The sequence below is a fragment of the Lipophrys pholis genome (genome assembly GCF_963383615.2).
Source record: "Lipophrys pholis genome assembly, chromosome: 9".
Lineage (NCBI taxonomy): Eukaryota > Metazoa > Chordata > Actinopteri > Blenniiformes > Blenniidae > Lipophrys > Lipophrys pholis.
In genome coordinates, this window is record NC_137639.1 from 13065257 (window position 1) to 13089884 (window position 24628).

The 24628-nt window shown below is 40.7% G+C and overlaps 1 protein-coding gene across 2 annotated transcripts; it reads right to left on the reverse strand.

Annotated features, from left to right (window-relative positions):
* Positions 1–1366: 1366 nt before the first annotated feature.
* Positions 1367–23214, reverse strand: LOC308114846 (lysophosphatidylcholine acyltransferase 1). 2 transcript variants are annotated; one of them, XM_080472061.1, is made up of 14 exons: positions 22738–23214; positions 15047–15186; positions 13344–13558; positions 9606–9718; positions 9158–9218; positions 8874–8932; positions 5671–5705; positions 5490–5544; positions 5255–5337; positions 4598–4723; positions 3521–3674; positions 3089–3187; positions 2024–2165; positions 1367–1897 (listed from the first exon to the last, which is right to left on the reverse strand). In XM_080472061.1, exons 1-14 carry the CDS (start codon positions 22858–22860, stop codon positions 1665–1667), a joined length of 1638 nt encoding a protein of 545 aa, XP_080328187.1. In that variant the 5' UTR covers positions 22861–23214; the 3' UTR covers positions 1367–1664. The 2 variants fall into 2 exon arrangements, with proteins under 2 accessions (XP_080328187.1, XP_080328188.1); XM_080472062.1 differs by lacking the exon at positions 15047–15186 and having other exon boundaries at positions 22738–23155.
* Between the last annotated feature and the right edge of the window lie 1414 nt (positions 23215–24628).

Below are 24628 nucleotides of genomic sequence, written 5' to 3' on the forward strand. Positions count from 1 at the left end.
CTCCACGGGGACATTATTGTCAGCACATCAAAATGTGTCTGCTGATTGTAGTTCCAGAAAATGTTGCATGAATTAGAATTGGACTTCAAGGCGCAAAATATCCAGAAGAGATTCGGAGTAAAACAAGGCTTTAAAAAGTTATAACTTAATAACCGCTCAGGACAGTATCCTAGTCTATTGGATCGTTTCAGATTAAAATGTTAAATAATCCATTTCAATTATAAACAAAAGAGGTCAAACCTTCTTCTGCAGACAGATAAAACTAATCAAGAACTACTGAAAGAAAAACCTCTGAAATAAGTTTAAATATTACTGCAGATGTACCAGCTGCAGAATGGTTCTTAAATGTGATTTAAGGTTCTTGGCTCCGTTTTGAAACACGATTGGAAACGCAGCGTTGAAGTACAACCTCATATGTAAGTTTGATGACAAACTGCATCTGTGTGGGGAAAAGAAATCCAGAAAAAGAAGGGATCTCCAAAGAGTGAGACATGATCCACTATGAACAGGACAGGAATGATTAAGAAGTTTTAACAGTGTAGCGCATAAAGGGAAGTAGTATGACCTCGCCTTTGAAAGAGCCAACAGACCGAATGTGCTTTCAGTGGTCATGCACTGTGACTGATTCCCCGTTAAAGCCATCACACCACCCGATTGAAAAAAGAACAGTACAAACAAGATGCGTGATGTAAATTACCCGATGCATTTTTGGTCCACGTTGTTTCGTTTCAATGAAAATGGGAGGGTGCGGGTGGGGGTGGGGGTGGGGGCGACCAGGAGTAAGAAAGAATGAGAAGATGATGCGAATGACAAATGAATGGAGAAGAGTGTACTGGTGTTACATGCACATAATAAACCCATTGAGCGTCAAAAATGATGACATCATACGAGTAAATTTTTCATTTTCGTCACTGAACCCTGAGCTAAATAAAATATATCATTGTATATTTACAATTGACGGGGTCACGAGCAGTCGCGACCCTCGGCTAGCAGCGACCTGAGGTAACCTCAAATGTCGGCTACTGAATCTTCCAGTAGCCCCACAATTGTCACCGGTACCCCCAGAGCTTCCTTCTTTACATTAATAATACTCGGTGCAGCTCAAAAATAGTGTGAGTCCATGCATTCTGCACTTTCAATTCAAAAGGCAGCTCCCAATAAAGAAAAGAAGATGGATCAAAGTTACAAAGAAACAAAGAATCTAACACTGACGTCACTAAAAATGTGTTCACCACATAATCCAGAGCTCGTTTTTGACCTGCCTCCCGCGTGGTAAAACATGCAGTCGGTACTACGCTGGAGGGAAAAAGACAAAAAAACATTATGCCCAAAGGATTTTTCTCTCTCTTTTTTTTTTTTTTTTTTTACATGTGTTCACCCTTCAAGTATTCCAGCATTGTTTCTGTAACAGCCATTGTTTGGCATTTTGATGATTCTTGCTATGAAAAAATAAAAAAAGAAGAATTTATACCAAAATAAACTGTTGAGAAGTTGAAAATAACCTCCAAAATGTCATGGACACAGTACTAATAAAAAGGGAAAGGTAAACTTGACTCTGTGTCGTAGCTGAAATGCACTCCCTTACTAAGCGTCCCGTCTCTCCGACGGTGTCCTCTCACCAGGAGAGTCGTCTCTGTTCTGTCACTGCGTCTGGAAAACCGTTCTCAGTTGTGTTTCTTCAAGAGTCCGTCTCTTGCCCCGTCGTGGTCGCCGGGGCTGAAGTCGGGACAGATACCGTTGGCTGTTTTGCTGGTGGCGGTGCCCTGTGGGCTCGCAGGCGACTGGCCCGGCTGCGTTTGGTGTTGGTGGCAGGGGGCGCCGTGGAGCCCTGCGTTTTCTGTGTACAAGTAATCCTCGGCAAAGTCCGGATGCTGCTCCACAAAGCTCCTGAACTTGTCTGTGGAGACCACAGGAGGGCGCCAGAGACAAAGGCAACGTTAGAAATACACGCCACGGGCTTCAGCGGCTCCAAGTGAGAAAATAAACCCAAGTTTTTAAACAGACGTTTCATTGATCTTCTTACCAAATGTGACCTTCCCTGTGTCTTCAGCGTCGATGGCGGTAAACAGACGTGACACACCGAGGTGAGCCACTCCTAAAGCCGTCTTCAGTATAACTGCCAACTCCATTTCTGTGATCGCGCCGTCCTCCTCTGCCTCAAACATCTGGTGGATGTCAAACATCAAGAAATAGGGAAGGGTTTTGGCAAAGGGCATGAAATTAGACGAGAATCTGAATTTGTGAGATGATTTGAGTTCTGAGATGAGCAGTTTTCTTGTTTTTTAAATCTATTTTTGCACCTGAACAAAGGATCTAACATTAGAAAAGGTTTATCTGTGGGTTTGTAAGGATCACATACATTGTTCACAGTGTAAATAGAACAGTATGCTGTGGAAACAGGTGTGGGAGGATTACAATGTAAATGTGCCAGTATACAAGAATGAGGGACAACTTGTCAGTGTGCGGATAATACAGTGCAAATACTGTACACGTTTTAAGCATAGGTATAGGAAAATACAGAATGTCCTAGTCTGCTATAAATTGGAATGGGGGGAGAAATCCATGTCAATATGGCAATATTGTAGAAGCATGAGTACAGGAGAAACAGTGTGAATCTATAAATATAACACAACTAGATGCAAAATACAGTGCAAGTACTTGGGAAATACAGTGTAAACTGTAAATATACCCCTATACTGCAAGAATGGGTTTAAAGGGAGGAAATACCATTTGAACAAGCTAGATCGGTCAAGGCACAAGGGTATGGGAAATGAAGTATGATATGAGCCTTGAATGGGAACAACAGTGGAAACATGCCGGTATGTTGCAGCGAAAGTCTGTCAGCAAGTATCAGGTAAACACTGTGTAAGTATGCTTGTCTGTTCTAACTACAAGTAATGAAAATGCTGTATAAACATGCCAATATGCTCCTCATAGACGGAAACTACTTTATTAATCTGTTTGACGAAGCCGAGACAACGTGCAGTACGTGGTATTATAATGCAGCAAATGTCAAGCTGATCCTCAGCAAACACAAAGCTGCTCAGTCTGATGGTCCGATAAGCGTGAACTCTGAAACAGAACATACCTTGAAGGCCAATTTCATTGTTCCCAGAGTTTTGGCAGGTCTGCATACGACAGATAAGGCTATCACGTATTCTCTAATATCCATGTTGTTATCTTCATGCTGGGGAAACAACAGGGGGGAAAAAGGATGAAGACAGGGCATGTGTGTGAGGCTACTCCATTTCCAATGGGTGATTGCTTTTATGAGGCAAAGTGTCATGCTTAGCTTTAATCGCAACACACTCTGTTCATTATGGCCTAAACTATAGCAAATGTACTGGTAGGTAATTACTTGTACCCTGTGGCTTTCTATTGTGTTAGGTATACCATATCTGCTTTACCATATCAGAGTGCTTCCATACATTGAAAACCACAAAGCAATTTGAAACAACATGAAACGCAAGACAGGCAGGATGCTACAGACTCATTGTGTTAGTAAATGTGCGGTTTTTACCTCGTCAAAAAGAGCAAACATGTCTCGTAGCATATCTGAAACTGGCACATCCAGAAAGTGAGCAAAGTCCTCCAAGCCCAGCTTCTGTCCCTCCAGCTTCCTGGCTCTGTTCCCATACTCCTGCAAAACCTTCTCAGTGTTCTTCGGTTTTAGCCTGCGGGAGCAAGAACATCTCCGTTAATCCATAACATCGAATAGATATAGTGAGCAAGGACACAGCACCGTGTATTCATTTTTGACTCTACAACATTTTTTTTTTTACTTCTGCTGAAGTGGTAAATTCAGAAAAAAATCAAGACTGTATTATATCTATGTGGTTTTAAATAATCCATTTACACAAGGTTTTTTTTTCTTTCTCACATCAGTATAGAGGTTAAGGTGGTGAGTGTACTGCTTTACAACAAAACATTTAGAGTTTTAAGCCTGCTGTTTGACTGGTACAGCATGCACATATACCCTGCATGGAGATTCGTAGCTCCAGATTCCTCCAATAACAAGCATGTCGGGTTAACTACTGACTATATATAGGCCATACGTGTGAATATGTTTGAGGGCAGTTAGTTCAACAGCCTGTGAAGGTCATTTCACACATTTTTCTCTGTTAGTTGGGATATTTTTCAGTTTCGTCTGCATTTCTGTTCAACAACGAAGAGATTTGGGAAAATGAGCATAGTTTTATTCTCTTTCCTGTTGGCAAATCTTAGTTTCACCACATAGGGAGTCGATACAATACATTCATTCTCTCATCCACATGGTGTTGCTGGTTGCCTCTGCCCACCAGCCAAACAGTTTAACTTATTGTGTTTGGAGACCAGACTACAACTAGATCCCATCCTGAGCAGACGCTCGACCAGTCAGTGCGAGTCACCAGTGCAGCGACCCCACCTTCTGCTACATGCGCCCAACCAGGTGCCTTTATGGGAATGGACAACCATATCCCAACATGCCGCTGCCAGAAAACACAATCCCCTCTAAGTCCCTGCTGTTTTGGGCGAGTATTTCCCTTGTTGTACTGCAGTACCCCTCACCTACTTACCTTTGTGGTGTGCATTGCACTGGAAAGTTGAAGTGACTTACCCCAGTCTCCTGACGAGCTTGGCAAACTCCAGCAGACAGGTGTCGACTGGCAGCCTCAGCTGGCCTTCTGCCATGGCCAGCTGGCAGTCTTCAAATGAGTAGTCTGTGATGGGCACACCCAGGGCCCTAAGCACAACATGGTGGAGGCAACGATGGAATGTCAGCATGTGCAAATCAATTCAAGCAAGACCCTCGACCCCCCCTGCTCTCCAGGACACACTTGAAAAAGAGATTAATAATCTCAATGTGATTCTCCTGGCTAAATAAAAAAAATAAAGACAGATGTAGTAGATGATGCCTTGGTGTTGAAAACAATGTGCTCAGTTCTTTCTTTTTTTTTTGTCAGCCTGGAGAGGGGGAAGTCTTTCATTCTGAACTGGAGTGTGTGCAAGAGCGTGTTACAACACAGGTGCAACATGACCACAGCTCAAGAGTGAACACGGGGAGCGGAAGATGGTAACATACTAAAAATAACAGGCACACAAGGTAAACTTTCAAAGAAGAGAAACATTTGTCCTCTGATAGAAGTTCACTACAAAGTTTCCCCGACTTGTTTTGCCATATGAAGGAAACATTAACTAGCTTTAGTGATTAACCTGGACATAGCGCTTTCACAATGAACAATACTGCGCTGATGCAATAACAAATTAAACTCACTTTGCCATGACACGTCTCACATTTATAGCAAAGAGTGCAGGATTCTTTTTCTCCTCCTCTGAGGGCGTGTAGATGGGAAGGAACTGGCAGAGGAGGATAATAGATTAGTAAACAGAGTCTCTGACATAAGGGTACTTGTATACGCCACGAGAGTCCATTAATCTAAAATACTAATGCATAAAACACACCAGGCAATCACAAACAGGGAGCACAGTTGGGAAATGTTCACACTCACCTCTATCACAAATTCATTGTGTAGCTGGCACAGTGTCAACCACAAGATTTCAAATCTGGATAATAATAATAATAAAAAAAATACAAAATTAAAATAGAGACATTTAGTCAGTCCCTGTCAGTGAACAATGACACACACACACATTCATAAAACATATTACAAAATAATACTCTCTACTTACGCTCCTGGCCCTTGCCACGTCCATGTAATTGTGTCCTGGAAAAACACATAAAAGCCCAGATATTATTAGACAGAGCAGAATAAAAATAATTAAAATCTTTCCAGGATGCATTTTTAGACCAACTGCGAATGTGCCCTACATAGACGTGCAGCTTATTGGCACACCAAGATCAGATCATTGTGTGATCAGGATACTTCAGGAAAACTGTTTTCAATGCCACAACTCAAATAACATCATTTACTCACTTTTAACCAAGATATTAAAACGGTTTATTTTCATTTTAGGAAACTTGACATGTACTGATACTGCAATGTATTTTTTTTTATATAAAAGCAATAAGCAACTGTCTCTTGTATTCGAGTTAACAAATAGGCACAATCAAGATGGGGAAAAGTAGGCATTTATTAAAAGATTTTTCAATAAGATGATTCATGTCTGATTTATTTTCTCATTCATATTGTGCACAAAGCCCACGTTAACAACTTTGTAAAGGTACTCTGCACAATAGTAAATAAGCACAGTGATATATATTCACAGGGCCATGAACATTAGTATAGAAATGTATATTCTTGCATAAACTGCATGATTCCGCTGTTTGGTGCAATGTTTTTTAAATTTAAACTGTTATCAGTCTTACTGTATCTGTTTTGAGTAAAGCCATCAACCCCCCCCCCCTTCCCCGACATGAACACAAAATTCCTGCTCACCAAAACAATGAATTATAATGAGTTTTCTTCTGGCTTGTTAGCCTGTTCATGCTTCGGTACTGCCTTAAATTGGTCCGATTTATCAACAGCATGAAGAAAACTGCACTGCTCTTAAAGACAGAACCCCAGAAAATAGCACCACCTGACAGTTTGTTGCTGCACCATGAAGGTACTGTGGAAAATGTTGACAATAAAGCTTTCTTCTCGTTCTTCCCATGGTTTCTGGAGACTTGATATGACAAAACAAACCTGAGTACTTAATTAGATTTTATAGTGCACATTGAAAGCGACACATTAAAACCGAAACGAGGTATGAGAGTTTGAGGATGACTCTGCAAAAGCTGATAACGTCAATTTGTCTTCAATAAGAGTTGCATTAAGTTGTGAAAAACATAAACATCCCTGACAAACTTTATTTAGAGAAGAGTCGGACATCCCCAAAACACTGCCAATATTCAGTTGCTGAAATTAGCAATGCCAAAAACAGATCACGTTACCAGAACATTGTAGACAAAGTGACCAGTGCACGATTGCAATGTACAAAACCACAACGTCCTGTCTGACATCACTATAAAGTTCTGCAATTGCAAATGTGATTTCTCAAATAGATATTGCAGAACATACAGTAGGCGATGACCTTGCACAACAGAGGTTTGCTGGATTGAAAAGGACTTTGAACAATTTTCTTTGGCAGATGGTTTTTCTACGGCTCCTCTAACAAGCCTGAACGATGCTTTGGACTTGTCTGCTGAATCAGAGCATGATTAGCTCCATTCCCAGGCAGGCGAGCAGAAAGTGGCTTTGCATGCTTCAATGAATTCTTCTTATAACCGCACTAAAGGACTTCTTCAACTGAAACCTCCTCTCTGGCCTGCCAGTAGCTGTCTATTGAATCATTAGGCTGTCATGGGAACATGAATATACTTGAAAAACGAAGACTCTCCTAACCATTTGGAGTTTAGGGGCAAAATGCGGAAACTTTGAGAGGGAAAAGTAATGATTTCCTCCACAAAAGATCCACATCATTTATGAAGAGTTAATCTGTTACATTGCCACACAATATGAAATAAAACCGAATCAAAAAAAAAGGAAAAAAAAAAGAAAGAAAGAAGAAAACAATTTCAATCTTCTCTGAACTAGAGCAATATAAAAGCCTGAGTGCTTCACAGAATGATTCATCTCAATAACTCTAAACAATCTAAAAATTGCCAAATTCCTGTAGACTTGACACTTTTGAATTTGATTCTCTGAGGCCCCGTTTACATGACCTTTCATGTGACAACACCTAATCTGTTAGAAAAAACGAGTGTGTTTACACTGCAGCAGCGGACACAGAGACAACGATGGAGTTAGTATGCCGGGCCACAGGAAGGCGCTGTTGCTTGATTTTGTAATTAAACTACACAGAAATGTGTGCAGAGAAGAATATACTATATACGTGAAGAAAATGGAGAGCAAAAGACATCCGCATGGACTGATGACACATCGGATGCTATCAGGGGTGAGTCTCAACTATAAAACTACTGATATGGACGATAAAACTAGAATACAGACCGCGAGTCATACCACTACGCAGCCGCCATGTTTGTTTACAACTGGATGAGCAGGAGGGAGGGGGAGAGGTGCGCATGCACAGTAACAGGCTCCGTAGCCTCCGGCAGTCTCCGCAGGAGGGAATAGCGACCGTGAAAGAATCTTTCCACTTTGGGAGCCGGGATAAAAACGTCGCAGTGTAAACGGACCCCTCAACAGTGAAGAAAGTTTTGCGGCTACACTCATATTCGTTGTCGTGTAAACGGGGCCTGAGATACATAAAACTCACCATTTCACCTGTCAGCCAACACGCTGCAGCGAATTCTTTGTACTCACCATCTCCCACACAGGCAAAACCACTTGCTTTGATTAATGACACATAATACCAGATGCATGGAAACTGAATAGATTTTTCCTTTATGCTCGGAGACCTTAAAAGGAGTCTGAAATGCTGTCGAGTCAGTTTTTCAGATATTCATCTATCCTCTGAGTCAGACTCTGGGAATATGCTAAGCAAGCTACAGGGCATACATAGTATGCACACACACGTACTCGATCTGGCACTTACAAACGCATCCAAAGTCAGAGTGCACCAAGGTTTTTCTTTTTGTGTTTTTTTTGTTCCAAGCTCTTCCAATGATTTTACTGCAGCTACGTTTCTTCTTTGCACAGCATGCTCCTCTAATATGTTAACAGTTTTTATTTGCTTACACTGGACATGACATGTTTGAAAAACATGTTCAAATAATAATGTCAGTGAAATCTGATCTTAAAATAAAACATGGAGGGAGTATACAAGTCAGTTGAAAAAAATAATGTGCAGGACCACAGGCACTTGTATTTCACCCCTAATCAATCATGTACCCGTATTTATGGATATTTTATTCTTTTTGACTTTAGTCACAATAACTGTGCCATTCATTTGTGTTGCTAACTTACATTTTTTAAATCTTATACTCTTACCAGTCTATTTGGATATCGGATGACCACAGGCTGAACTGGTACGGCTGGGATGAAGGCCCCTGTACAAGCAAAAACACAGATCAGATTTTGTTTAATTCAATATACCTGTACATAACATTAACTAGTCAGAAATGAAAGTGGCCACTTTATCACTATTTGTTGTCAAAATTTGAAAATCACCAAATAAGGAAAATAAACAAGACAAGCCAGTACACTAATTTAAAACGAATGTCAGGCAACAAATACTCATTGTATGCGATGGAAAAGAAAAGCAGAGGTGCTACCTGGCTTAAACGTGATGAGGCAGGATCTGTTGGTGCACGTTCCCTCTGGAAAGATCATGATCTGGACGTGCGAGAAAAATATGAGTCAGTACATCAACACGACTTCCTGTCACATCTGAAATCAAATGTACTGTGACCTAAATCAAATATACTGTGAATTAAACATCCAGTTTTAACGTGGCAAGCTGAATTTACACGCATGATGTCGTGTTATTTACAATTCTCCGAAATCTGCTGTTGTGTTCATATTAAAACATGTATCAAAGAAAAAGACGGTGGGCGGTTAAAGTTAATCAAGTACCAAAAATGTTTGACTTCTGTTCTTTGGCCAATTTGTTATAGAAAGAAAAATGTACGTAGTCTGTTGATATCCACAGTGAATTCAGTAGTTGGACCACGATGATTATCTTTCCATGTGTATCTGTGATTTCCCTCTCCGTTCACTGACCTGAGGCCATTCTCCTCCAGAGTGAGCTCTGCGTTTGATCTCCTCCACTGTCTTTTTTCTGGAGTTCTGATCTGACCGTGACACAAACACTGGTCTGATGTACTTAATCAAAGCTGGAATAGAAGCACAGACAAATCGCAAGATTAACGCAGAAACAGTAAAATGACTTCTCTCTCTTAATGTAATACGTGTAATTGCTTTAATTGTAATCGTAGCATTTATTAAATATTCATGAAATACTCCACCGGGGAGAGATCAAAGCTTCCGTTTACGGCAACCATCACTTTGATGGTGTCTTTAAACAGAACACTTCAAGCTAAAACACCACAGCAAAACAAGGCCGTATTAAAGTGATGTTGTCCTGATATATTCCCTAGACTAACATGGCAGGACACTGCTATGATCTGGTTCGGGCTAAACAGTATACACTTACAGTACCAATCAACTTCAACATACAGCATAAGAAGATGAATTGTTTCAAGGCCTTCTAATCAATATATTACAATCAAAGATGAAGAGAAAAGGTAGACAGATATCTTAACATCATGATATATGAAACAAAGACATCAGAGCTGAATTGTCAGTACTACAGTATTACAGCTGAGTGTTATACAGCGGGTTTATTGTTGCATGAGTTACTGTGCAAAAAAGTAATCTCCAGTGTTTTAGAGGCTGCTGAATGTAATTTAAGTATTTTAAACCACCTTCAAAAATGTCAAATGTCTGGATGGTTTTGGGTATTGATCAGAAAGACGACTGTTTAAATCAAGACTGTGGCTAAAGCCATAATGATCAAGTATCAGCTAACAGTGAAAAAGCAGCGTCAGCTACAATGCAGAAGCTGGTACGCCATTGATTATTACCAGATTGGGCTGAATAAAAGATGATCCTGATTAAAACAAGATGACCCTTTGAAAGGCATATGTTGCAAAAAAGGATCGCAGTGTTTTCTTTTCCCTTAAAATACAAAATGTTAAAAACACAACAAGTTAAACAGCAGTTCTTACCATGTGATACTGCTGTTAATGGGAGTCAGACCCTTGCACTGGAACATGATCGTTTACCAGCATGTTCCTCTTTCAGATCTCCTGCTTCGCTTGTTTCACGACAATCTATTTCAAGTTCTCATGCATCGGTCCCGCCTCTTTTCCCAAACATTGAACAACTTCTTAACAACACTGAGCACCTCTCGATGGCGTGTCATCCCCCTCCTACGATAAACAAGTCGCTCTTCTGGCCTGATCATCTCACTTCTATAGCCCCGATGTTGCTGTGATGCTGAACTGAGTCCAACATTGGGAGCTCAGAAAGACCAGACCGTGAATCCAAGGGGCCGTCCACACGAGAACTCTGGTTCACGTAAACGAGCCGTTTTTGGCCGATCATCCACACGAGGCAGCGTTTTAGAAGCCAGAAAACAGTTATTTTTAAACACGGGTCCCAGAGTGGTGAAATTCTAAAACCCCGGCTTGGCTGTGAGGTGTGGACGGCAAAGATGATCCCCTGTAGAACGACCCCACCCACAGCGGTCCGCGATGTCACCTAATAACCACAACAATCACGGACTATGTGCTCCAGTCGAGCTGCAGAAGCTACTGATGCTTGCTGGAGAAGGAGCGGGGCCATAGACCTTTAAAACTAGAGTTATATAGAAGTCTATGAGCAGGAGTCTAATTCTACATTTCTATGTGCTTTGTCTTCTGCGTTTTTGGTGTATTTAGTGAGTCACAGCGCCCCTAAAGGCCTGGCATATGTACTACATGCCCTGAAGCCTCGTGTTGAGCGGTGTTCAAAATGACATGTGGACAGAATCTTTTTTGAGAACCCCAGGGAGAAAAATTATTGTTTTGGCTTGTGTGGATGTGGCCTCAGATCACCTTACTTTTTCAGACCCATTTCAAGAAGAAACGAAAAGGCCCGTCTTACATACAGTATGGATAGATCAGTATATTCATTTTGTGGCACTGGACGGGATATTAGAAGATAATGGTTTTGCTTGTGGAGAGTACTGATTTCAGAGAACAACTAGCCACACCTGAGAGATGAATTAGGAACTCAAAGGGAACATGTGCACATCTGTCACATAAACATCACCTAACAAGAAGAAACCTAACAAGTTTCTTCAGTCTCGTGAAGCCACAACATTTTACTTCTCATAACACAGTCATTTCAGTTTATTTGCTTGATAGAAAATAATCAAATAATACAGTAAAATAAGATGGTACACTATCTCAAAGATAATTCAGGAATATTTGCAATAGTCAAATCAAATGTAAAGCTATGTAGAGCTACGATGAATAAGAAGTACAATACAATGAAAAGGGAACTGAGATGACTGGTCAACAGGATTTTGGTAAATAGCAGTAGGAGTTTTGTCGAACGCCAGAAACATTTTCTTATGCCTTCAACTGCACTGAAATAATATTTGGTTGCGCTTACACAGACAGGGGAAATGAAAGAGGGTTCAGCTCTATGAGGAAGAAACTCATTCCAACAATGAGCTGTCTGCTCACAGGAAAGGATTAGAGCTGGAGCTACAACCCTGAGAGACACTACACACGTCACTGTGGCTGATCAGGTCTTAATGCTTGTTCTGTATTCCCCTTGCTTGACCATGGTGCTTGCTTCCTATTGAGAGGTACACTGGCACTTGGAAAATAAACTAATACTGGAGTCATAAAATCAAAAATGTTAACAATGTCTCCATTCTAAATTATACCAATGCTTGACTGACAGCTTTTTGTTAATCTGCCAATGAAAATCTTTAATCCAAAATGGGTCTACTCCTTTGATGCGACAACCATGTAAAATGTTCAAAGTTTCATTCAACCTGCAGGTAACAATGTGGCCAATTAGTGTCTCAGTAAGTGAAGGACTCGGACGAGAAAGGAAGGCTAAAATAACACAGAGCCCTTTAGTGTCTGTCCTGCTGGCAACCAATGCTTTAGCTGGCAACTAGAGAGGTAAATGAACTTGCAAGCCAGTTAATAGGATCTGCTGTTACAGTAGTGTGTGTACTGACTGCAGATGAGTGAGGCCTATCTGACCTTTGCATGGAGCTTTAGGTTGTGCTAGGACAAAAACTGTAGCCAGACATCCGAATGGCTGTTTTGCATTCAGGTCTGACAGTGGTAGTGAAAGAAAACAAGAACCATGATTAAACAGCAGAGAATGTGTTGACATGTAAGGAGCAAGGCGATTCCTGGAGGAACCCTGAGGTCTGTGTAAGTGAATATTTGCGGCTGGAAGAAACTCTAATTATGTGGCCATCTCTAACATAATTTGTACTGTTTTTCTGTGATATTCTAAACTAGTGCCTCCTCAAAATAAGCCACATAATTTCCTACGATAACAAACATACCGGATAGCAGAAGACCAGCACAATGTTGAGTTCTCTTTTTTACTTCTATTGAACTATCTTCAAATCCTTATACTAATGCAAACCAAAACTGACTGCAAAGGAACACCAAAGCTGCTCCTTCTGCAAACATGACACAGCAAAGTGTCTTTAGTGGCCAGTATTTATTGCCATTTAATTTGAAGCTTTTAAGCCCCACAGCCGAGTGGAGGTTATGCAAGGAGGGTTTCTGCTTGTTCATCATAGTGTTGCAAAATTCCAAATCATTTTCTTTTTGTTATGCTCTCATGAAAACTTTTTTTTGTGCGTGTGCTTCTGTGTGTGTATCAGTTACTTAGAACAATGGTATCTCACAATGGTTGAACGTTCCTTTTACTTACTTCCCCAGAGAGGTATGTCCTTGCTCTCAGCCTTCATGACAATAGAAGACATTGTCATTGTGACTGGAATGGCATCAAAGTAAGACGAATGGGGTGCCAGGGTGAGGATGGGAGCTTCTGTAGACAGTGCCCTTCGGCCTTTCACAGTCATCCAATGGAAACCTCCCGCAAACCACATGACCCGCATGATGATTTTCAGAATTATGTCCACCAGTCTGGAAAACAAGAGAGAAAGGATACATGAGGAACACTTGTCAAACATTAAAAACTCATCATATCAGTGAGTCAGAACAAAAACTGAAATACCTTTTTTTTTTTAACGGCTGCACTATGTTGGATATGTGCGCAGATCTGATTTGTTGATATTTTCCAAACAAAATATTGTCGATACGATATAATCTGAAGTCAACAGATGCGTCGGCATGTCAAAATCACATGTACACAAGATCTGTCAATTTTCTGCTTCCCATATAATATTGCTGTGCGTTTCGAGCTGCGTTGCGTTACTCGGGAGCTGCCCTCCCCGCAAATTAGGTGTGGGGAGCATCGCAAAAACAAAAATCAGGTGTGGCACTCTGAGCCGTGCTACATGCTAAAGGATTTCGGAGCTCACAGACTAGCGATGCTACAAAAGAATAAAGTATAAGTGATGAACTCATTATCACACAGTATCACAGCTTGGTTTCTAGGGGAGTGCATTGATAGACGCTCCTATACAAAAGTGTTGTAGTTGAAGGAAAGCCTCTTTTGAGATGCAGGGCGTTACCGTTTGACAATAAATGCCCTGTGGAAATGTATGATCACATGATGACATCTTTTTTTTTCTTTACACTGACAGCCTAGTGTGCTAATCGCGTGCTCATACTGATTGCGCCAAATTTTTATATATTATTTTCATTAATCAGCCGTTGCCTTTGTTTAACTTTTTGTGTTTATTGGCAGATGCCAATGTTCTGCATCCCAGTTTTTCCACAGCAAAGACACTCCCTCAGAAGAGAAACTCAATGTCCTCGACAGTATATTTATCCTTGTACTTGTGTCCATTCTATTAGCCTACTTTTTTGGTACGAAGCATTGGATAATTAGGAAGAAGTAACACACCAGATCTCAATTTCAGTGTAAAAGACTATAAACGGGAATGTAATAAGAGAAGTCTTTTGAAGGTAAAAACAATGTTGTGTTGTTTACTGCATTTAAGACAGAAATGATGTGGTCAACAAATAAAAGGTGGAGCGATTTGTTGAATAAAGCATTCCAGAACTGTGCAGTGCAGCTTAATAATGACATTATAAATAACAAATAAATAACATCCAGACTTATTCTGATTGCAACATTTTAAGAGACTGCAGTTAGCTTGAGGAGAAATTGTGAAAATTCATGAATCAGAGTAAACCAATCTCACTTCAATGCTGTCGTTTGATAAACACAAAACAAAACCTGAACATGGAAGTGGCCCTTTTGAGCCACGTGACTTTCTATTGATACTGAAAGCAGAGTTGTTGATTGCATGGTTAAGTGCTCCAAGCACTCTACCTCTGCTCTTTGACTTACAGTTGCAGAATGTCAATACCAAACATGCTGTACCAGTATTTCCAGGAAAAAAGGCTTCATATTATTCACGGTTCATCCAGGGCTTCCACACACTCAAAATGCGCTTTTACACAGCCAACCACATCTAAATATATGCAGACTGAAGCACCCACCTTCTCCAGAGGCACTGGGGTTCGACGGTAGTCTCGGAACGCCCGACTGAAGCAAGGAAGGCAAAAGGCCAGGCCAGCAACATCATAAACGCAGCAATGAGTAGACGGATGGGGAATAGCGTGACTGTCATTAATGCAATCTGTAAATTAAAAAAAACGGAAAGGAAAGGAAAGGAAAAAGACAGAATTAGAAAGATATTTTCCCAACCATTTCAATATATCTCAATCCGACAATTACAATTTTCTTTTTTCAAGAAATCAACCCATCTCATTCACAGATTTATAGAAACAAATCATTCATCCACATTTTGACCAAAGACAGCTGGGTTGGTTTTGTTCTGATGGGCCTTGATAAAGCCAGCATATGATAAATTATGCAAGTAAGTAGAAAGAGCAGCATATTTTAAAGACATCACAGAGAGTGGTAGTCAGTTCAGGCAATAGAATGGAGGAACCATCAATCACATACTCTGCATGGATGGCAAGGTCTACAGCAAGGGTGTCAAACACATTTTAGTTCAGCAGCCACAGAAGGACCAAGTTCACCTGGACTGGGTCGGACCGGTAAAATAGTGCCATAAAACCTTAAATGTTACAGTTAATATTTGTTGTGGAGCAGAGTGTACAGGATGAAAATGTTTGCATTACTGTCCCAAATTACTATACTATCAATAGAAAGCCAATATTAATGATACCTTCTGGTGCAAGATACAGTGAAATAGCCAAAAACAACTTATATAACTGTTGCACTATGCATGTTTATACAAACTCACCCTGACAGTATGGCTTTGAGGCTAGATTGCAAGAAACGAGGTAGCTGTAAGTATGTTGTCTTTGGAATATTTACAATTTGCTTGGTCTTTTCCTGGGCCAGATTGCAGACTCTTGCAGAACATAAGTTTTGGGCCATGGGCCTTGTGTTTGACACCCTGGTCTAAATCGGGGTGGACAAACTTTATGACCCACACCCCGAGTGTCTAGAACAGTAAGTATTGATGGGTGGTATCAGCGATGGAGCGGATCATAACTGAAGGAATTAGTTCAACTAGTGCAGTACAGAGAAACTGGTAAACCAACTGGGCATGGTAGTAATAGCAGATTAAACCCTCTAAAGCAACAGCAAAATCAGGAAGAAGAAACTTGAGAAATAACCAACAACTGAAAAGAGTTGTACAACAGACAGGACTGAAAACATGAGTGATAATCTGAACACTCAGAACTATGACCCCAAACAGGGAGGGTGACTCCAGCAGATACTACAAACATCTGAGACCCCGTCTGCATGAAAATGCTGTCATGTAACTGCATCGTGTCTGGCCAATCATCTAGAAGGCGTGGCGTTTTAGGAGCCTGAAAATGGCGTTGTTTTGAGAACCGGTACCAGAGTGGAGAAATTTGAAAATGGATGGGCAAAGACGCACATTTGCTGAAAACAATGATGTCACCGCCCCACCTCATGTCCATACCCGCAACATCACTTAACAACAATGACAGAGTACATGTTCCAGCTCAAACTGCAGAAGCTGGTTCAATTTGGGTGAATTTGGGGAGATGTTTAATCATGCGCCATCTTGATTTTTGGTGCATTTGTGAGGTACAACGCCACCTGTACGCCTGGCATATGTACTTCATTTCCTGCACCAATGACGTGTGGATGGGAAACTTTTCAAGCACTACGGGGAGAAAAAAGATCATTTTGGCTTGTGTGGACAAGGCCTGAGATATTTCTTATGAATCTCGTTTTTCTCCTAAGGATTTCTGCTACCTCCCTGTTTAAGCCCACTTGTTTTTTCGAGCCGATGGTGGCTGTTTACTTTAAAGACTTTTATTACTTCCTAACAGCAGTCCTTATCTTCTGTAAATATTAGACTTGATAGCAACTTCTACTTCGGCACTGTCAAAACAAAAATCAATCAACTTGGAAAGCACCAAATCTCACAAAACATATTACATATTTCAGTTCTCTTCCAGCAAACATGTTCTTTTTATGAGACGTAAATATGTCCCATTATAGTGAACCCTTAACAAAAATCCAATAATTGTTTAAGATATATCTATAATGCAGTTCCAGACAACACTAATATAAAAAATACTGACAATAATAAAGAAAAATCTGAGTACCATTACATGTTTTTGAGTATTTCAGACTCTCTGTATAATGCACTCGTTAAAATATTCATACAGACCCAAAGCAAAACAATGCAAGAACGCCACATTGGATTAAAGTAATGCCACAAAAGCCAAAAGGTTATCTAGGGGTTATCTAAATTAGTCATTTCACTAAAACCTTAGATTGGTGAATAAAAATCTTGACACAGCGTAAAACATAAATGTAGAACAATACAATTTGGGATCTACAATGCTTCTTTCAACAGACAGCACATAATGTAAAATGACTCAGGATGAAGCGGAACTAAACCGCAATGTCTTATCAGAACCGCAGGCCTGTGAAGCCAGCAGCAATGGAAGTGAAGCCAGTTTCTTTCCAGAAAGGGAACCAACGACTGCCGAGAAGTGTGACCTAGATGATTCTAATCAATTGCTATTTGTGTGAATACAAACATCTGTCGTGAGACTTTTACATGAACCTCAAAGTAGACGGCAGGCATATGTATTTTGAAAGCACTTGCAGATCACAAACACTTCATCATCCAATTACTTTTCAATTCACGTACACCACTTTTTTTTTTGATCTGGCTTTCTTGAAGGCAGTGGCTATAAGACAGTCACAGACGGAGCCTCGTTATATTTGCTTAATTCACCATGACACACTGAAAGAGGATGCTGAGGTTGAAGAGAAGTGACTTACTGAAGTGCAACATTTTCACTATTGTGAGAACAGTTTTTGAAATGCTAGAGAAAAGGGTGAATTATTGCCAAGTTAAGCCGCGTTTATGGACTGTGGACATTAACAATAAATTAAGAGTCACAGACTCACTTGCATGCAGTCTAAACTAAAATTGTCCTTCCTTGTCCAATTTGGACCAATATTTTGTTATGTGCCGCCCAGTTGACAAGACTGAGAAATCACAAATCAGTCTATTATTAAGAACACTAAACTGCTCAGCTATTCATCATCAGTAGAAGTCACTAACAACACAATTTCAACCCATTTAGAGCAAAAACAAAAACGCTTCAGGCACCAGTGAAAAATATATACTGGATCCACTTTGCATAAAAAGTTAAAGCATTCAAATATACCAGTGTAATCAATGATAATACTTTCTGTGTTTCATCCTTACCCCCCCAGAAAAATGTTTTGTCGGTTTCCTAAAGGCAGTTTTTATGCCTCCATATTTCATTCTAGAGCCTCATTGTCTTCGCACTGTATTCAGTAGGTAAAACGGATTCTCAGGTTTTACTTCACAATCACCCTCAGGGCTCAACGGGATTCAAAACCTGACATTAGCTATCAACACTATACCAGGAGGTGCTGTACTGCTTAAACTCTGGGTTTAATTTTAACCGTCTGTGGAATGAATATGTACGAGATCTCTTGAGGGAACACCAAGGAGAGTTCACCTTTGATGCCCATCAAATGAAATAATGATCTGAAAAGTGTGGGATAAGATATTGTTTTGTTGCTGCTCTGGCAACATCAACATAGATTTAAATCTTTATTGGATCTATAGAATAAATCACACAGGAATGTTGATGAGGCTTGTCGAAGCTGGCCAGATAACTAAAATTAGCAGCTTGGCCTTTGACGCCTCACCAACCGTTGGACTACAAAGTTCTTTTACGACCGAGATGCTAAATGATAAGACATAAATCTGCAACAAAAGCAAAATAATAATGTGGCAACTTCAGGGCTCTATCAACAAACTCTGCAAATGAGTTCATTAGCTCATCAAGGGTGAAAAATCTGCATGAGCAGCTTTATGTGGATTAAAGGGTCAGGCTACTGAATTACAGAGTCGCCTACTAATGAGTATTTGTAAGCTTCTATAGATGATTCTAGATTTGGGGCAAATGGCTAATGTTGCCATTAGTCAGAATTATCCACCTTATTACCTCCGGACCTATTTTTGGACAGCTGTCTTCTTGTAACGAAAACCCTCGATTAGAAAAGAGATAAATTCCAGTTAGCCTCAAGAGGACGGTCTGCCTTTGTCTATGAAAGCCAATGTCACTTTTTACAAACAGACCTGGTTTCAACTGGGCAATTTAATATGCTCAACTGCACTCAGCTCACTATGCAATCATCAAAGGGTCTTCAGACAATACGAAGTTTCTGTTGTTTTCAGGAACCTTGGGTGGATGCTAAGCATTTGGTATATGTTTACACTAAGAGGCGTCAAGAACTTTTGACAATTCCTAAAACCTCTTACCCTGCTTCTTAGTAGAAACCTGCCTTTTCCTATTGGGTAATCCCAGACGCAACAAAATCTACATTTCAAAAATCAGAAAGTAAAATAATGCAGCTTTAACAGACAAGCAAGTGTGATCTCGAACAAACTCGTGGATTTCATAACCCTTTCGGTGTCTCTGTGTCTTATATCTTGTTATGTCATTTCCCAGTAAATGTTGGTGTTGCAAATGAAAATAATGAAAGATCTGAACCCTATCATGACGAGAAAAAGTGCAGTCCAAAAACACCTATTGGAAACCTGGTTAACAGAATGTACATGGATGGAGCTCTGGAGGACTTCTAACACTTTATAGTGCCCACTTCAATGCTACTATGAGCTCTCTGGACTTTTTTGCCTTCCACATGATCAACAGGGTTCACCTTGTGTATGTGGCCTCCAACAATGTGATCTTACAGCTTTGAAAGGAAACAACATAAAAATGTTACTAAATTAAAACCACCCGGCCAATAATGTGAAGGTCTCTTTTGTGCCGCCTAAATAAGTTCTGACCGCAAAGGAATGAACTATGCAAGTTCTCCTAAGGTGACCTGTGGTGTCACATATCAACGTGTTGGCAACAGACCCTATAGTTTCCATAAGCTGCGATATAGGGCCTCGATGGAAGAACCTAGTTTTCCAGCTCATCTTAGGTCATATTTAGATTTGGAATTGTCTAAAGATCATGTCAGCACTTCTAACTCTTTTGCAACATTTCTCAAATCTTCTCTAAGCAATTTCTGCAGAGTGTTTGGGCTCAATGACTTAGTTGTGCTGGCATGTAGAGGAGCAAGTGTTCTGCGACAATGTTATGCAGTTGGCATTTGTCAAAGCAACATCAGCATGAATTCCAGGATCCAAGGTTTACAAGGAGAACATTGTATCTCTTTGCCTCCTTTGACTTGTCTTCTTCCCACAGAGCATCACAGTGCCATTTGTGTCCAAGGTAAACAAACACATGGTCATGCAGATGATGTCAAAGAAATATGATTCATCAGATCCTGTGACATAATTCCACTGCACCGTGATCCAACTGTGACAAACATCCACATTATCAGCATTTTTAGGACACACTCCAAACACAGTGGTGCAGTTTGATATAGAGGAAACTGTGGTGCATTTGGTGCTCTAACAAAGTTGCATGACAGAAATACTCCAACGAATTTCCGGTACAGTGGTTCTTCTGTGGATTTATTAAGTGAGTCAGGATTTTTAAGTCTCGGTCACTCATTGCTCCGTCACCAGCTCACTGCACACTTGGTCAACTTTAGGTAGGCTTGAGGCATTCAACACAGGAAACAGTTGTTCAGCCATCACAACTTGTTCTTTGCAAAGATCAACTTTCTTTATGAACGAGCCTGCATTCAATGCAATGAACAGAGCTGACCCTTTAGTTACAGACTGATATATCCGGTCTGCAGAGGGGTGCTTTCGTTACGAGATAATTAGTATGTCACAAGTCACTGGGATGCTCATCACTCAGGTTCAGGTGATAAATGTAGGGGACTTTTCCATTAGTCTCAACACAAACCTGATTGTGTAGGCTGATCAGCAGATGAGCAAACAGTGTGACTTATTTCAAGAGTTCAAGTGCAGTACCCATGATGTTGTAGTGGATGTGAAAGTAACACATTATATTATACTGAAATGAGCAATTTAATGTTGCATCCCATTGGGGAGATTTCATGACCCACTTTTTAATTCAGCACGTGGTGAAAAAAAAAAAAAAGTTCATATGAGATGAGTCTTTAAAACATAGCCTGAAAGTATTTAATGTGGAGTTAAAATTTGTGCAGAGGTTCGCAATAATGTATTTCTAGAAGAATTTGACCTCTCAATGTACCACAGGAAACAAAGTTGTAAAGATATGAAGAATGACAGAACACCAATTATCTAATAGATGCAAAACTAAGTCAGGTGAACAAGCGTTCACAGCAGTGGAGTTTCGGTGGCGCTCTAGGTTTTGCAGCCACAGAGGCAACTTCCTTTACTTTGTTATGTCACACTTACAGGTGAAACCAAGTTCGTCCACTCGGATGTGATTTACGTGACATTCTAACTTTTCCCCATAGTCTTTGTGAAAAGAGTTGTTCGAGCCTCCCTAGGTCAGTGCTACTATTTGTAACAAGATACCTTCTCATGCCTACAATGACAGACATTCATAAACAGGTGGCAGCGTCTCTGTTACTGAAAATATCTCACATTTGTTCTCATTCCCTCCCTGTTCATGAACACAATAGTATTCTCTATGCATTATTCTTTGTGGACACTAGTTTTACAGCCTATACATTACAAATCACCACAGTAAGTAGGATGTTGTCATATGGAAGAGTATCCTGGACTTAATGTAAAACACACACACACACACACACACACACACACACACACACACACACACACACACACACACACACACACACTTATTACAATATTTGCAGGGAATCAGCTTCCCTCACAGTGACAGGTGACAAATCACATTTTACATTTCTGCCTTGGTGGCAAGCTGCATCCAGACGATAATGTTTTCATAGTTTTGTCCAGTGAAGCTGAAACGTAACAGACGAAGCGGCAATTAACACTTTTTTCCTCCCCAGCAGAAGCTGAAAGCTCTAAATCTGATTATTAAAAGGCAACGACAGAGAGCTGGGCTGCACATCTAACGCTGAAAATGCCTAACGTAATCAGGTGAGAATATTAAGACACACTGCAGTTGAAGAGGAGGGAAAATGCCCATGCCTGTCAGATCTCCATCCCCCTTCTCCACCTCCACACGTGCTGGCTTGACACTGATAACCAACAATGCCGCAGGAAATGTGAGCGAAACCAGAAAAAGGCACCATGTTCAAATGCACAGTATGTCTTGTTTTCTTTCTGCCAATTCCCCATGCCACCATGCCAAAGCAACAACAACTGACTAATAAGCTGAGCACGGCTGTAATGCATGTAAATGAAAATCGAAGAGCAACAAGCTAGGCCCCTCCTGGACACACGGCCATGCTCAAGTAACTGTTTCCCATGATGGTAGGCTGTTAACGGGTTCCACTGAGAGAAGATACACTTGGCGACGTGTACAGTAGATAAATATTATTAGGGTTAGGGATGTTGTGCACCACCTCCCGGGTCTTCAGAAGCACGGCGGAGGAGGAGGGGGAAAGAAAGCAACATGTATGCAGCTAATGTTAGCCGGCTAGCTAACCTTAGCACAGCTGACTCCATACAGTTAAGTTAAATGATGGTGACAGCCCAGCCCGCGGTGGCGCATTAAAGTGTCGCCTATTCCCCCGGCAACTGAAACACATCGGCGCAAGGAGGAGTGACAGAATGAGCCTGCGTGCTGTTTACCTTTGCCTTCTCCAGAGGGGTGAATTTCAAGACGTGCACAAAAGGGTTTCTGAACGGGGGCGCTTGGTCCATCTTCTTCCCGTCTCCTTCCATCCCATATTGCCTATTACTCGGTAACCTCATCCTTGAGAGTAACGCGAATCAGCGGTAGTCCTAATATTTGGGGAAAGGGAGGGGAATGATGTTGCTTCCCAAAAAAAAAAAAAAAAGGAAAAAAAAAAAAGAAGGCAGCTCTTCTCGCAGAACGCAGTTTCTTCTCCTCTCTGTCCTGGACGGTGGCTAATTGAGGTGGCAGTGCGGGGCTATTAACGTTATCTCCCTTTCTTGGACAGCATGGAGGGATAATGGTTAGCTCGAGGATTAGCCGGGGAGATCTGAAGCTGCCGATATCTGTGCGCATACAGTGCGCAGGACGCCTTCCTCCACGCACCGCGCTCCCCCAGCCAGATCAGTCCGCTAACGGAGCAGCGGTCCCTCACCTCCTGCAACTGCGCATGCGCGCGGTGGTCTCCCCATAGGTACATCTGAATAGTCCCTCCTTTCTCCTTTCCTATCTACTTTACCTTAACCCCCGTGGATGACGTCACGTAATAATAATGCGACGGCGGTGCAGGTTGGTGATGCCCTCCGTGGTGAAAAACTACAAATTTAAGAAGATGGACTACAAAATGCGCATTTATAACACTTTACCCCGGTGCCTCCAAACGCTGATATGATGTCAAATATCACAAGGTTTGTATTGAAATCAGAGGAAAAGAGGCTACCAGGTGAATAAATACCCAATGCAAACTGAGAGTAGGCTGCACAAAAAATTGACTTTGCTGTGTTTATTTGACAACATCCACATAACATTCATAGTTGGGATATTAGTTTTAGATTATTTAAAGTTGTTTAAGGCACATTATTGCATTGGTAACTTAACATGATCGCCACTGAGTCATCCTGAGTGTCCCTGGATGCTCGGATGAGCGGGTCTCTTTAAATGTTGTTGCTGCAAGGAATTGTGGGGCAGAATGATCTCTCCTCCTTTGATTAAGGATGCACCAGTGTTTCCTATGCTAAGGGAGGTTCTAAAGGAAGCATTGAGCCTCCTTTCCTTAGCTTATTGAGAATTCGGAGAGTCCCTTATCATGGCCGCCACAAAAACACTTCCGGGGTTAAGGAAAAATAGATGGGAAAGGAGATAGGAGGGACTATTCGGATGTACCCCAAGTCCTCGGTGCATTGTCCTCGGCACGAAGTGATGCTGCCTTCACAACCACCGCAAATATCGGAAATGTTTATTGTCAATATTTAACATATGCTTTCTATCATTAACTAAAGTATCGGTAAGGATAAATTGTAGCAGTAACAATTTAATTTAAATAATTATGTTTCCATCTTGAAAGACATACAAAACTTCTGTTTCATATATTTTGACACAGTTGTAAAACTTCACAGATCAGAACTATTGTATCATGTGATAAAAGAAAGGCATGCACAATTTACTTGTTTTCCATATATTTTTTGCATGTACAGTATTGTAGTGATGTGCAAATATTGATCTTTGTGCGTATCACTAAAAGGCTGTAGTGCATAAACTACAATAACTGTGCATCAATGTCCTTTACTTACAATTGTTGCCATCGATCTATCTATCTATCTATCTATCTATCTATCTATCTATCTATCTATCTATCTATCTATCTATCTATCTATCTATCTATCTATCTATCTATCTATCTATCTATCTATCTACCTACCTACCTACCTACCTACCTACCTACCTACCTATCTATCTATCTATCTATCTATCTATCTATCTATCTATCTATCTATCTATCTATCTATCTATCTATCTAGCTATCTAGCTATCTACCTACCTACCTACCTATCTAGCTATCTTTATATG